Source organism: Sporothrix schenckii (genome assembly GCF_000961545.1).
Source record: "Sporothrix schenckii 1099-18 chromosome Unknown Cont43, whole genome shotgun sequence".
Taxonomy (NCBI): Eukaryota; Fungi; Ascomycota; class Sordariomycetes; order Ophiostomatales; family Ophiostomataceae; genus Sporothrix; species Sporothrix schenckii.
In genome coordinates this window covers 1,579,109-1,594,271 of record NW_015971144.1, presented here as the reverse complement: position 1 = coordinate 1,594,271, position 15,163 = coordinate 1,579,109, and the positions used below count along the sequence as shown (strand labels likewise).

The window sequence follows — 15,163 nt, the reverse complement described above, 5'->3', positions numbered from 1 at the left end:
CAAGACCGCTACCACTAAGCACCCGGCAACATAAAGGGCCTCTAACAGCGAGGCTCACACCCACTGTAAATTAGCAGACCTCGGTTTCGTCCAACGTTCCGTCATCAGCCTTTTGACAACACTCGGTCGCATCGCAGTTTCGACGCACGTCCATCGCCGCGATGAACAACGACCAGTTTCGGAAGCTGGCCCTCGGCTCGTCCGCGTCGTCTGGCAGCAAACATGGCACCTCCAACAACAACAGCAGTGCAGCACCGGGCGCGGCACGCGCTCTTGGATCCCGGCAAAAAGCGAGCATTCCCATGACGCCGTGCGTTCTCGTTCTCTCCTCCCTGGCTTCTATGAATGGTGCGACTCACAGAAGCTTTTCTGAGCTAACTGGCTTGTACAGACGCTACGGTAGCGACGTCAGCAGAGTGGCCTTTGCGCGGCAACTGGCTGAGCGATACAACAACGGCGGTGACGACGACGAGGACAAAACGAAACAGAAGCAGAAGCAGAAATTCCGCACGTCGAATCCAAAGGGAAGCACGTTTGCCGCCGGCTATGTGGACCGGGCCAAGATGCGGTCGGAGCAAGGGGCCGACGACAGCGACCGGGCGGCGCGGCTGGCGGCACTCGAGGCGCTGCACAGAAAGGGCGAGGTTGAGCAGGCCAAGTACGAGAAGCTGCGGTTCGAGATGGCCGGCGGCGACCTGTCCAGCACGCACCTGGTCAAGGGCCTGGACGTGAAGCTGCTCAGCCGGGTGCGCATGGGCGAGGATGTCTACGGGAATGGGCAGGACCGGGGAGACGAGGGAGACGAGGGAGGCGAGCGAGGCGACAGACAAAAGGACGGACCGGCATTCCCCCCCCCCGGAGACGTCGACGACGAATTCGAACAGTTGGAAGCGGCCGACGTCCAGGCCGTCGAGCGCGAAAAGGCCAAGAAAAAGGGACAGTACTCGACCACCGCGGCGGCTGGCCAGAAACGGTCGCGGGACCAGATTCTGGCCGAGATGAAGGCGGCGCGCGAGGCTGCCAAACACGCCAAAGCCGCGGCCGCTGAACCGGCACTCAGCTCACGCTTCAAGAAGATTGGGGCCCCGCAGGCGGCCGGCTCGCGCATCGAGATCGACAGCCGCGGCCGCGAGGTGCTGGTGCTTGTGGACGAGGACGGACACGAGAAGCGCAAAGTACGGAAAGCGGCGCCGCCGACCGGTGGCACGGGCAACGCCGATGCACCAGGCATCAAAAGCGCCAAAGGCGTCAAAAGCGACGTTCTGGGCATGGACGTGCCCGAATTCTACAGGAAGAAGCAGGAGGCCGAGGCGGCAGCTGCCGCGGCCAAGGAAGTGGACATTTTCGACGATGCCGGGTCCGACTACGATCCACTAGCAGGCATGGATGCAGAGAGTTCCGATGAGGACTCTGAGGAGGAGAAGCACAACCAGAAGGACGACTCTGAGGAGGAGGAAAAGCACAACAAGGACAGAGACATGGACCGTCGAGACGCCAAACGCAGAAGACGGTCGTCCTCTGCCAGCCGTCGGGACGACGAAGTCGGCGATGCCAGCGATGCCAGCGAAGCATCAAGGCCAAGTCGCGACAGGCCGCGACGGTCGCCGAGCAGGGAGAGGGAGAGGCGGCAGGCATCACAGCCAACGCAGCCAGCTGCAAAGCCGCGAAGCAGCTATTTTGGCAGCGCACCGCTGCTGTCCGAAGAGTCGTCCCGCGGCGGCCCCTCGCTCAAGGACCCCTCTGTGCTGGCGGCCCTGCGCAAGGCCAAGCAGATGCGCGAGGCGAGCGAGGCGGACGCCAAGAGCCAGGCACTCTCGAAAGAGGCCGCGCGCGAAGCGCGCCTCAAGACGCTGATGCAGAGCAGCGACCGCGACGCCGAGGATCTGGACATGGGCTTTGGCACGAACCGGCTGGAAGACACGGAGGACCTGGACGAGGACCGCGCGGGCGGCCGCCGCGAACGGCTGTCGACGTGGCACGGTGGAGCAGGCGACAACGTTAACGATGACGACGACGAGAGCGGCCAAGGCGGCGGATCGCGCGGCGACAAGGCCAAGAGGAAGCGCGGCGGCAGCGGCAAGAAGCGCAAGGGCGACGGCAACAATGCCGAGGACGTGATGCGCGTGCTCGAGAAGCGGCGGGCGGGGGGGTAGCGCAGGCGGGAGGAGAGCTTACTCTATACTGTCGTAGATTGGCTGAATATACCCATTGATCATTGCTATTGGAGGTTTAGCAAAGTGGTGATGGTGTATGCCACTTGTGACTTACGGTCGCGCCTGCCGTGGTGATGGTGTATTATGCCACTTGTGAGCCTGCGGTCGCGCCTGCCGTGGCGCACACCTGCCAAATCGTTGCTTACCCCTGACTCCGGCCGCCACTAGCCGAGCCCCAATATCTGTTTACAGAAGGACCTACAGATACGAAATACAGGCTTTAGCACATCTTCACCCAAACTGGAAAACCGCCAACATGACGATCTTTCACGTCCTCCACAAAAAGATAAGATTCGGCAATGTATCCGGCCGCATAACGCCAATAGACACCCACCCTTTTTTTATTGTCCTTATTTAATCCAGCAATTGTACATTGACTCCCAGAGCAGCGGCCAGCCTCTCGTGTGATCTCCCGTCCATGCCCCTTTGGCCCACCTCCTCTCCTCCTCATCGTCACGTCTCGCACTTCAATCCTCCATCCGTCCACCATGGCCGAGATACAAACACCCGTTCCGGTCTGGCTCGACTGCGACCCCGGCCACGATGTAAGTGCCTCGTCGCTCCGCGTGGCGCCGCTTGCTCGCGTGTCTCGCTAACCCTCAGGACGTCTTCGCGATCCTCATGGCCGCCCACCATCCGGCGCTCCGTCTCCTCGGCATCTCCGCCGTCTATGGCAACGCATCGCTCAAGTAGGTCGTTCCTCGTGCAGCAGCAATGGACGTCCCTGTTCGTTGGATACCAGCTCACCATCCACCAATCCGCAGTCACACGCTGTGGAACGCAAGGTCGATCCTCACAGCCATCTCGAAAGAGAACGATGTCCCCGTCTACGCCGGCGCGTCGCAGCCGATCGAGCGCCCGCCCATGGCCACGAGCGCCGACATACACGGCGAGACGGGCCTCGACGGCACCGACCTGCTGCCGGAGCCACGTGCGGCCGCCAAGAGCACGGATCCCGACGAAGCCATCGAGGCCATGGCCGCCGCGCTGTTGGCGGAGCCGGCCGGCACGCCCTGGTTGGTGGCCACGGGCTGCCTGACCAACGTGGCCCTGCTGCTCGAGAAGCACCCCGCGATCGCCGACCACCTCGGTGGCCTGTCCATCATGGGCGGCGCCATCGGCGGCGGGTTCACGGCCGCCGTGGCCGGCGAGGTCAATGGCGTGCCGCGCATTGGCAACCAAACGGCCTTTGCCGAGTTCAACATTCTGCTCGACCCGGAGGCCGCGGCGCGCGTCTTTGCCAACCCGCGCCTCGCGCGCAAGACGACGCTCGTGCCGCTGGACGTCACGCATCTGGTGCTGGCGACGGCCGAGGTGCAGGCCCTGCTGCTCCACGGGCCGGGGCACAATACGACTACGACTACTCCTACGACTACGAGTCCTACGGCCGTGGGCGGCCAAGGAAAGACGGTGTTGCGCACGATGCTCGTGCAACTGCTCAACTTCTTCGCCGACAGCTACAACAAGGTCTTTGGCATTTCGGCGGGCCCGCCGCTGCACGACCCCCTGGCCGTGGCGGCTGTCTTGACGGGCACGGCCGCCGCCATTCCGTTTTACGATTTTGTGCACAGCGGCAGCGGCAGCGGAAGCGCAAGCGAATCGACGGGCCCACCACCGCCCGAACGCTATCACGTCACGGTCGTGACCGACGGCACAACGGACGAGGCGCTGGCCGGCCGTGCCGAGACGGGCCGCACCGTCGCCCAGCTGCTGCCGCCCGGCGCCGGGGGCGTCCGCATCCCGCGCGGCCTGGACATTCCGGGCTTCTGGACGGTCTTGGAAGAGTGCTGTTCGCGCGCCGACGCGGCGAATGCCAAGAATGGGCGGACGGTGTAACGCGTGTTTTATAAATGGGTAGACTAGACGAAGCAGAAACTAGAAATACAGAGCACTGCCAGCATTCTCGGCAGTTTCGTTTGGTTGAACGCCTGACTACGTCATACAGTCTGTTTGTATGTTGTACATTCGTCTCCATGTCCATGATGTTCTCTCCCCGTCAACTGCCTCCTCGGCGCATCTCCTCGGCGCGGTTCTTGGGCCGGAAACGGGAGTCGCCACGCCACACGGAAACATCTCCACTCGGATCGGCCGGCGGACGAAGCAGTCAGCGCGGTATATCGTAGCGTGCACGAAGCCAGCAAGATTGACACGTATCCCAGGTATCCCGGACCATCCGGGGGGTTGGGGGGAGGTGTCACACGACCGCCGGTGGACGATCGGCGGCGCGAATGGGTTTGTAAGAGCAAAAGTTGGGTGCCAAAGCGCCTGGTCGGCACAGCTTAGCATTCCCACTCCCTTTGCCCGCCCGTTCATGTCGTGCTCTCGCCCTCGGCATCAAATCCCAGCGCGTCCAACTCGCGCACCAGCTCGTTGATCCGAATCACCTTGGCAATCTGTTCCGGCAGCAGCGTCTCGCCGACGTCGCGTTTGCTCTGGAGCTCCTTGGCCTGCTTGAGCTTCTTCTTGAGGCCGCGTGCCTTTTTCTCACGGTCTGCGTCCGGGTCGGCCGCAGGCGCAGCGTCGCCGGTGCTCTTCGTCGTGGTGGTCGCAGGGGTGCTGGTGGTCGTCGTCGTCGTCGTCGTCGTCGCCGTCGTTGCCGCCGCCGCCGTCTCCGCGGCTGCTGCAGCTGCAGCTGCTTTCTTGCGGGCCTCGCGGCGCTTGGCGTTCTTATTAGCAGCCGAGGCACTCTCTGACGCTTCGCCAACAGCAGCAGCACCGGGAACAGCACCGGGAACAGCACCCGGGACAGACGCCTGTTTCGCAGCTGCTGCCACCTCCGTCTTCGCTGGCTTTGGCGCCTCGTCCACGTCCGCGCCCGGCACGCCGTTCTTCAACCGGTTGCGGAACTGCTCCACCGTGCGGTTCTTGTACAGCGCCACGTCCTCGGGCGGCTGGTACCCCGGCCGGATCTTAATGGCCCGCCGTGTGCTGCCGTCGGCGCGCGTCGATTCAGGGATATGGCGGACGCCGGCCGCGTCCGTGATGATGCCGGCATTGGTTGGCTGCGAGGACATGGCGGGAGCGCGGGGAGTCCAGGAAATGGAAAGAGTAAAAAGAGAACAAGAAAATATCGTACACGGAGTCGTTGCGGAGTCGTACACAAATCTCAGCTCGATTGGTTTATTTTTCCTGTCTCTTTATTCCGTTTTTTTTTTTGTTCTCGAATTTTGTATGCGTCTCAGTCAATGGAAGGTACTTTTTAGGATTCCCCTCTGTAGCTCAACGACAGCATGTGCCCCGATGCCTATGATAAAAGTGGGTCCAAAGTACTCGGTCCTTGTCAGCTCCAGCCAATCACAGCCCACCAATTGTTGGTTAGACGGAAAATTAGGTAATGCAGGAAAACCAGCATTTTGGCGAGACTTTCCGAAAATCGTCAAACCACCGCCGCCAAAAACCCGCACGCCCGCAAACCAGATTCAATCCCACAACCGCAACCGCCCTCACGCTCCCACGCACCACGTCCCGCCTCTCCGATACCCAATCTCTCCGACTCCCCCGTCGCAAGACACCGATCTCTGCTACAATGGTACGCGCGCCGTGTTTCCCGCTCCCTCGGCTGGGGCCCGACGGTGACGGTTCAAATTGGATGGTTTCGGACGCAGCTTCGAGTCGCGACGAGGATCCATGTTGACGTCGCCATTGGCGCCCCATGCTGTCCATTCCTGCCAGAGTCAACTGCTAACTGTTTTTTTCTCTCTTGCCAGGCCGCCTACGGTTCCATCTACAAGCAAGTCCCTCCCTCCGGCTCCGACGGCCAACGAGTCTCTTGCTGCATGTCCATGTGACCAAAGACGCTGCTAACACGCACGCCTACTATAGCACTCTGTTCCGCCAGAACTACGCCATGCTGACCGTCGTCTTTGGCGCGGCATTCGGCTTCCAGATGTAAGAAACGACCGAGGGCGACGAACGACGAAGCACAATCGAAAAACACGACGCATCTGACTCTGCATCTAGGGCCTATGACACCGGCATGAACAAGCTGTGGGACAACATCAACCGCGGCGTAAGTCCAGAGTCCAGACCGCTCCACACTGCCACAACATCGAGACACAACGCCTGCTAACACACACAGCGCCAATGGAAGGACATCCGGTCCAAGTACCTGGAGGGCGGCGATGAGGACGACGAGTAGAGCTGTCAACGCGATGATGACGGACGGTGGACGGGGGACGGAGGGAAAAGGGAAGGAAATGCGAATTACACGAAACTACAGACGCATGGACCGCAGTCATGGATAGACGACAAGCATCTGCACGGCTGCCCTGTCGTGCGTGGGTGCGGCGGGGCGGGCCACTTCTGTACAAAAGCCACACACCAGCCTAGATAGGGCGTTCTCAAAATAGACCATTCCACCACAAGAGCATGCAGACGTGCCGTGTCAACGATGAATTTGCCCCATGATAGTAAGGCATCTTTGGTGTGGGAGCTTCAATATGGCTCCGCCAAGATCGTCACGTGACGACGTGTTGTCCGTCACGCACTTCACCTCTCGCGTCCATGAGGCGACGAGATGTGCCGTTCAGCTGCCGACGACCGCCTGTGCGTAATGACAAGATGCCGGTAGCGAGCAGAGCTGGAGATTGCGACGTTTGCGCAGTTGTTGGAGTAGAAAATGCAAAGCGTCCCTGCTCCACTGGAGAACGGCTGCCGGTCTTGCCGCAAGCTGAATAATAGCGACTGCGGCGGGACTCAGCAGTTAATAGCAACTAATACAGCTCTCTGAGCTCCTCGAAGATCACACTGGCGCCTGCCACTTCTGAAACCCCGCCAGTTGCCCCCAACTGCCCCAAAACACCCCAAATTGCACCTTCCTCGACAACCCCACCACACCTCTTGCCTCGTAGAGAGCCTAACTGGGCCTGTTTTGTGCCTTCAGCGCCTTCCCTAGCGGCCAAACGGCAGTAGCGACCAGCGACGGCCACCGCGCTGGAGACAACAACGGCAGGTGGCAGGAGAGTGACCAAAACATCATCCTCGCCATCACCCACCAAAAGTCGACATCGTCGCCCCAACGCCTCCGTCTCCAAAGCAAAGACGCCTTTTGACCGAGAAACGAGGTTTTGTCGCCTCCCACGACCGTCTCCAATCCCCGGGAGCGGTCCTGTCAACTTGGGTCTGAACCCTGTCTCAGCTGGAGCTCCGAACCCACCGTTTTTCCCACCATTCTCGAGACGGCCAAAACAGCTTCAGCTTCAGCTTCAGCCACAACCAGCAACCAACAACCTGCACCAGATTGCCTAGCCTACCATATACGCATACACCCGTCGTTCCCTGTGCCCATGACACAACGTCGCCGGGCCTGAGGAACGACGCCGCTTCGCTCCAACACCTCCTCCTCCTTCTCCACCTCCTCCTTTTCTCTCTCACCTCCGAGTCTTCTGCGGCATCCTTTATTTCGACAACTGCCAACTGCACGCGGCCATGGCCGCCCCTATCTCAACCCAGGAGCGGCAGCTCTGCGAGTTTCTCCGGGACCTAAACACCCAGCATGGGAACCGCTACAGCGAGGCCGCCGAGCAGCAGCTGCTTGGCAGCCTCTTCTGGTGCATGGCCAACGGCCGCGAGGAGTACATGAACCTCTTCTTCCCCACCGCCGGCGGGCCCGTGCGAGGCGGTACTCTGAAGCTGCGTGAGGCCCAGGGGGCCGTCAACGGCGCCGAGTACACCGAAGCCGCCCGCGGCCACGCCTGCGGCCACATCTTCCGCCCGGGTGAGGCCACCTACTCGTGCAAAACGTGCGGCACCGACGACACGTGCTGTCTCTGCAGCCGCTGCTTCGAGTCCACCGACCACCGAGGCCACATGGTCCGCATCAGTGTTTCGCCTGGCAATAGTGGTTGCTGCGACTGCGGGGACCCGGAGGCCTGGAAGACGCCCATGTTTTGCACCATTCACTCCGCCTGGACCGAGACCACCGATCCCCACGGAGAGCACGCCGGTCACGCCGGCCACGCCGGCCACACACATGCCGGCGGCAGCGCCGGCAAGGACAAGGGCAAGGCGCCCGCCGGGACGCCGCCCGAGCTCGAGGCGAGCATCCGCATGACCATTGGCCGCGCCCTGGACTTTATGTGCGACGTCGTGTCGTGCTCGCCGGAGCAGCTGCGCCAGACCAAGACGCTCGTGTCCATCCAGCAGGACGAGCGCATGTCGCGTCTGTCGGGCGCCTACGGCCCCGGCGACGGCGCGGACGACACCCAGCCCAACGAGTTTGCCGTGCTGCTGTGGAATGACGAGAAGCACACCGTCACGGATGTCATGCACCAAGTCGCCCGCGCCTGCCACACCACGCTGCCGGAGGGCCTCAAACGCGCCTACGAAACAGACGAGATTGGCCGCAGCCTGCTCATGCACTCCGAGAGCATCGAGGAGCTGCTGAACGCCGCCCGCATCCTCGAGGACATCAAGGTCACCGTCACCATCCGGTCGTCGCGCGACACCTTCCGCGAGCAAATGTGCGGCTCCATTATCGAATGGCTGGGCGACATTTCCGGCTGCAGTGTCGGCAACGACCACGACATCCTGCGCCGCGTCGTCTGCGAGGAGCTCCTGCGGCCGTGGCGCAAGGGAAGCCCGGCCACCCACGCCATTGTCGGCGCCAACGGCATCGACGACGAAGAGCTGCTGACACAGGACCCCGAGTCCAACCCCGTGCTCGCCCACGAGATCGAACTGCTCCGCATGCGCCGCGCCGCTCAACAGGCTGTCCTCGATGCCCTACAAGGCCGCGATGGCCGCGGCGGCGGCGGTGGCGGCGACGACGACGACGACGACGATTTTGACGACGATATGGACGGCTTCATTGACGCCCTCGACGAGGACGACGACGAGGAGGAAGAGGACGACGACTACGACAACGGCGACCTGGTCAGCGACACCATCAACAACGAAGCCCACCGGGCGGCGGTCGGTGCCGCTATCATGGGCATCGTGACGGGCGAAATCACCGTCGACGACGAGAACGACGACGACATGATGATGATTGATGTGCAGCCCAACGAGCCGCCGGCGGCGACGGCGACGGCGACGGCGACGGCGACAGGCGCAGAGACGGGGCGCGACGAGGGCGCGCAGACCGAGCGCGTGGCCAACGAGGCCGGCGAAGGCCCATCGGCCGCCGCAAACGACGATGCTGCTCCTGTTAGAGGAACTGAGGAGGACAGCGACATGATCATGGAAGGCAGCGCCTGGCAGCCGGCCGAAGACCAGCTGGACGAAGGCGAGGCTGCCATGTCTGGCACGGCACACCCGCGTGCATCAGTACCACCACCACCACCTCCTCCTCCCCCTCCCCCACCGCCAGCACACCCCTCACATTCTCGGACAACATCGTCACGATCACGTCGGGGGTCCGCGCCGCACAATGCCGACGCACCAGGCTCGGCATCATCAAGAAGCGGCGCAGCAGCAGGCGCAGCAGCAGCCTCGCGCCGCAGCCACCGTGACCGCGATGTGACACCCTCCGACTCGGACACGGCCGAGCCGCTGATTGCCCCGACTGCGTACTCCAAGTCCGGCCTCGACATCCCAAAAACACCCGGCAACATCCTGTCCGACCGGGCCGAGCCCCCGAACCCCGGCCGCTACTGGCTCGGCGTCCCGCCCGACTACATGGAGGTCGAAGGCGTGCCCCCGGCGGAGGACCTGTTCCAGCGCGTGCGCCTCGACTGGCTGATCTTGTTTGACCTGCGCATGTGGAAGAAGGTCCGCAACGACCTGCGGTCGCTCTACATCTCCACCGTCGTCACGATCCCCGAGTTCAAGCGCGTCCTCGGCCTGCGCTTTGCCGGCCTCTACACCACCCTGGCCCAGCTGTATCTGATCGGCGACCGCGAGCCCGACCACTCCATCATCAACATTTCGCTGCAGATGCTGACGACGCCCTCCATCACGACCGAGATTGTCGAGCGCGGCAACTTCCTGACCAGCCTCATGGCCATTTTGTACACCTTCTTGACGACGCGGCAGGTCGGCCACCCCTGGGACGTGTCGTCGAGCGCCGTCCTCGCGTTTGACTCGGGCTCGGTCACCAACCGGCGGATGTATCACTTCTTCGTCGACCTCAAGTACCTCTTCAGCTCGCCCCATGTCCAGAAGTGCCTGCGCACCGAGGACCGGTATATGATGCAGTTCCTCGACCTCGTCAAGCTGCACCAGGGCATCTGCCCCAACACGCGCGCCATCGGCGAGCACGTTGAGTACGAGACCGGCACGTGGATCAGTGCCTCGCTCATCACGCGCGAAATCAACCGCCTGTGCCGCCAGTTCTCCGACGCCTACCGCAACCTGGAGGGCCCCGACATCGGCCACCTGGCCCGCGCCATCCGCTACACGGCCAAGACGGTCATTCTCAACTCCATCGGCGCCGAGCGCCAGCGCTTCAGCCAGGCCGAGAACCGCGACGAGGTCCAGTTCCGCGTCCTGTCCGACTTTGAGTTTGACCGCCCCGCGGCCTTTTACGACGTCGTGCGCTTTGTCGTCGAGGAGCAGCCCATCAGCTTCCACCACGCGCTGCACTACACCCTCTCCTGGCTCATCGAGTGCGGCAAGTCGCTGTCGCTCGAGAGCCTGCGCCGCTACCTCAGCTTCACCACCCACGAGCTCAAGGTCCAGCCGCGCTCCATGGGGCGCAAGATGATGCCGCGCCGCGCCAGCCTGGGCCCCGAGGACTACCTGATGGCCGCCTTCGACTACCCGTTGCGCGTCTGCGCCTGGCTCGCCCAGATGAAGGCCGGCATGTGGGTGCGCAACGGCATCAGCCTGCGCCACCAGGCCGGCACCTACCGCGGCGTCAGCCAGCGGGACGTCGCCCACCACCGCGACATCTTCTTGCTGCAGACGGCCCTCGTCGTGTGCAACCCGAGCCGCGTGCTCGTGTCCATCATCGACCGCTTCGGCATGGAGCGCTGGGTCAAGGGCATCTTTGAGCAAAAGGCCGAGGCCCAGGACGACGCGCAGCACCTCGACGTCGTCGAGGACATGATCCACCTGCTCATCGTGCTGGTGAGCGACCGCACGTCCCTCGTCGACGCGCACGACGACGCCGCCACGCAGCTGCTGGCCCTGCGCCGCGACATCGTCCACGTCCTGTGTTTCAAGCCGCTGTCCTACACGGATATTTGCAACAAGCTGCCCGACCGCTTCCAGGAGCAGGAGAACTTCCAGGACGTGCTCGAGCAGATGGCCACCTTCAAGTCGCCCGACGGCAACACGGACGTCGGCACCTTTGAGCTCGACGCGCAGTACATTGAGGAGGTCGACCCCTACAGCGCGCACTACAACAAGAACCAGCGCGAGGAGTCCGAGACGGCCTACCGCAAGTGGATGGCCAAGAAGATGGGGCAGCCGGCCGAGTCCATCGTCTACGAGCCCAAGCTGCAGGCCATCACGACGGGCGCCTTTGCCGGCCTGGCCGACTTTACGCGCACCGGCGTCTTTGCGCAGCTCATCTACTACTCGCTGCTCTACCCGCTCGTGGCCCAGAAGCTGACGCCCACCGTTCCCCTAACGCGCATCGAGACGTTCTTGCAGGTCGTCCTGCACCTGGTGCTCATTGCCATTGCCGAGGACAAGACGTCTGGAGCCGGCGGCGCCGCCCAGGCCGGCCAGGGCGGCCAGGGCGACCCCGGCAGCGGCGAGGACGGCGCGTCCTTTATCCGCTACGCCCTGAACCAGCAGGCCCGCAGCAACTTTTTGCCCGAGTCGCCCGAGGCCAAGACGATCGTGGCGCTGCTCGACAAGATGTCGACCAAGGACGAGTTCAAGGCGTGCCACCCCAAGATCACGCTCATCCTGAAGCGCATGCGCCAGAAGCGCCCGGCCGACTTTGCGTCGGCGTACGCGCGCCTCGGCGTCTCCGTCGACCGCATCAGCACCGCCTCGCCGGCGTACAATAGCAGCGACGCCGACGAGGAGCGCGAGCGCAAGAAGCGCGCGGCCATGGACCGCCAGGCACGCGTCATGGCCCAGTTCCAGGAGCAGCAAAAGAGCTTCCTGGCCAACCAGGGCGACATTGACTGGGGCATCGTGGACGACGGCGACGAAGACGAGGACGAGGAGATGAACGCGTCCGCTGCCACCGCGCCCGAGGCGCAGAAGAAGCTCTGGAAGTACCCGAGCGGCACATGCATCCTGTGCCAAGAGGATACGGATGACCGGCGTCTGTACGGATCGTTTGCCTTTTTCACCGAGAGCCTCATCCTGCGCCAAACGGACCTGCAGGACCCGGACTTTGTGCGCGAGGCCGCGTCGACACCCAAGAATCTCGACCGGTCCGCCGAGAGCATCCGGCCGTTTGGCGTGGCGCACGAGAACCGGCAGACGGTCGTCAAGGTGGGCGCGGACGGCGCGCCGTTTGAGTCGGAGCGGCAGGTGATTGGAAAGGGCTTTCCGTCCAAGAACTGCCAGCCGGGCGTCCTGTCGGTCGGCTGCGGCCACATCATGCACCACCACTGCTTCGAGGCGTACTTTGAGGCGACCCTCCGTCGGCACAACCAGCAAATCGCACGGCACCACCCCGAAGACACGGACCGCCTCGAGTTTGTCTGCCCGCTGTGCAAGGCGCTCGGCAATGCGTTCCTGCCCATTGTCTGGAAGGGCAAGGAAGAGTCGTACCCGGGCGCCCTCGTCGCCGCCACGCCCTTTGCGCCGTTCCTCGACCGCCAGATGGCCGGCCCGGCGCACTACGTGCTGAGCGCCGCGCGGCCGCCCGACACGGTGCTGACCACCCAGCGGCAGTACATTGGCGCGTCCATGCTCACGAGCGTCTCCGACAAGGCGTCGCAGCTCGTCTACGAAGCCTGGGAGCGCCTCCCCCCAAGCCCGCACTACCCCCCGGGACCGGGCACGTCGCTGGGCTGGCCGCCGCTCCCAGCTGCGATGGCCGGGGCCGCCGCCGCCGCCGCTGCTGCTGCTGCTGCTGCTGCTGGCGTGGCCGGGGTGGGCGGAGGTGCTGGTGGTGCGGGCGGTGCGGGCGGTGCGGGCGGTGCGCCAGGCGCCGCGTCCACGAGCAGTGGCGCGCGCGGCCAGGCGCAGCCCGAGCCCGCGAATGTGGTGCGCGACCTTGTCTCGGCGTACCGGCGTCTCAAACGGACGCTGCGCACCAACGACCTGCCGATGCTGCCGTTGCTGCCGATGGCCGACAACGGACGCGGTCGTAACGAGATCTACGGCAGCGACACGCTCGCACAGGCGGTGGGCTACTCGATTTCGGCGGCGGAGATCCAGCAGCGCGGGACGGACGCCGAGTACGGCATGACGCTGCTGTCCAAGATACCCGAGCAGTCGCTGACGCACCTGCGCATCCTCTGCGAGACGGTGACGTCGTACATTGCGATTGGCGCGCAGCGGCACGGCGGCGACAACCGCATCGATCGCGAGTACCGGCGCGACGCCGAGCGGCAGCACGTGCAGCTGTTTGTGGCCATGTACTTTGACCAGGAAACCGAAACGACGGCGGCGCCGACGCACCAGTACGGCCCGCTGCTGGGGCGCGACCCGTTTATTTTCCTCTGCGAGAGCGCGTTCGGCATGGTGCCGGCGCTCGACTTGGAGCTGGCCCACGTGCTGCGTCTGTGCTACCTGGCGGAGCTGGTCAAGGTGGTGTACCACATGGGGCGCAACATTCCGGTGTCGGCGTGGATCAGCGAGCTCATGAACCGCACGAGCGCTGTCGGCGGCGGCGGCGGCGGTGGCAACAGCGACCCGGCCCGCGAGACGTTTGCGCAGTTCTGCATCAGCATCGCGCACATGGACCTGGGCGCGCGCACGACGCACCGGCGGCCGAGCGCGGTGCTGGACGCCTCGCTGCTGGCGACGGACGCGCTGGGGGCGAACCGCGGGTTCGACCAGGAGGGCGTCAACACGCTGGAGGGCTACTACCAGTTTGTCCGGCGGTATGCGCTCGTGTTTCTGCGCAAGTCGGTGGTGCTCCTGTACGCGCACGCGGGCGTCGACTTCAACACGCACGTGTCGCCGGCGCCCGAGCTGTCGGAGCTCGAGCGGCTCAGCGAGGCGCTGAAGCTGCCGTCGTTTGACGACATGTGCGCGGCGCTGGTGACCGACCGCGCAGCGGCGGCCGGGTGGCCGGCCTCGACGCCGCAGCTTGTGAATGGCTGGGTGCACCACTACTACACACACACATGGGGCAAGAAGACGGCCCGTGCGGCGGCCAACACGTCGGTGCACACGACGGACGCGGACATTGCCAGCGCGACGGCCAACATTACGGCCGGTGACGCTGGCAGCGGCAGCGGCAGCGGCAGTGGCAGCGGCAGCGAACTGGCGGGCCATGCCAGCTGGACGGCGACACCGACCGTGTCGACGGACATGCCGACGACGTGGACAGGACCGGATACGGAGGTGGGGTCCTCGGCGGCGCCCTCGTCGACACCGTCGACACCGTCGACGCCGTCGTCGGCGCTCCTCAGCCACCCGGGCATCTACGAGCTGGTGGGCCTGCCGCACAACTTTGAGCAGCTGCTGGACGAGTGCACGCGGGCGCGGTGCCCGACGACGGGCAAGGACGTGTCGGACCCGATGATCTGCCTGCTGTGCGGCGAGGTGTTTTGCGGGCAGGCTATCTGCTGCCTCCGCGAAGAGCGGATCGGGCGGACGCATGCGCGGCGGCGGATCGGGGGCGCGCAGCAGCACATGCGGCGGTGCCAGCGCAACATGGGCCTGTTTCTCAACATCCGCAAGTGCTGCATCTACTACCTGCACCGCATGTCTGGTTCGTACGGGTACGCGCCGTACATTGACAAGTACGGCGAGGTGGACCTGGGCTTCCGCCACGGACGGCCGCTGCAGCTGAACCAGCGGCGCTACGATGCGATGCTGCGGGCCGTGTGGCTGAGCCACGGCGTGCCGAGCTTCATCAGCCGGAAGCTGGAGATGGACATTAACAATGGCGGATGGGAGACGATATGAGGATATGAGGTTGTTGG

General features: G+C 64.0%; 4 protein-coding genes across 4 annotated transcripts; 3 read left to right on the top strand and 1 right to left on the bottom strand.

The window, feature by feature from the left end:
• Positions 1 to 161: 161 nt before the first annotated feature.
• SPSK_02331 (red-like protein) lies at positions 162 to 2,153 on the top strand (the record flags this gene model as incomplete). The annotated part of the gene is made up of 1 exon (XM_016729203.1): positions 162 to 2,153. The coding sequence occupies one exon, from the start codon at positions 162 to 164 to the stop codon at positions 2,151 to 2,153; it is 1,992 nt and encodes a 663-aa protein (XP_016589250.1).
• Positions 2,154 to 2,701: 548 nt separating this feature from the next.
• SPSK_02529 (trifunctional uridine nucleosidase/nicotinamide riboside hydrolase/nicotinic acid riboside hydrolase) lies at positions 2,702 to 4,049 on the top strand (the record flags this gene model as incomplete). The annotated part of the gene is made up of 3 exons (XM_016729398.1): positions 2,702 to 2,758; positions 2,817 to 2,902; positions 2,978 to 4,049. 3 exons carry the CDS (start codon positions 2,702 to 2,704, stop codon positions 4,047 to 4,049), a joined length of 1,215 nt encoding a protein of 404 aa, XP_016589249.1.
• Positions 4,050 to 4,522: 473 nt separating this feature from the next.
• SPSK_02746 (partner of Y14 and mago) lies at positions 4,523 to 5,227 on the bottom strand (the record flags this gene model as incomplete). Its single annotated transcript, XM_016729613.1, has 1 exon — positions 4,523 to 5,227. The coding sequence occupies one exon, from the start codon at positions 5,225 to 5,227 to the stop codon at positions 4,523 to 4,525; it is 705 nt and encodes a 234-aa protein (XP_016589248.1).
• Positions 5,228 to 7,640: 2,413 nt separating this feature from the next.
• On the top strand, positions 7,641 to 15,146 carry SPSK_02127 (E3 ubiquitin-protein ligase UBR1; the record flags this gene model as incomplete). Its single annotated transcript, XM_016729004.1, has 1 exon — positions 7,641 to 15,146. One exon carries the CDS (start codon positions 7,641 to 7,643, stop codon positions 15,144 to 15,146), a length of 7,506 nt encoding a protein of 2,501 aa, XP_016589247.1.
• Positions 15,147 to 15,163: the final 17 nt, after the last annotated feature.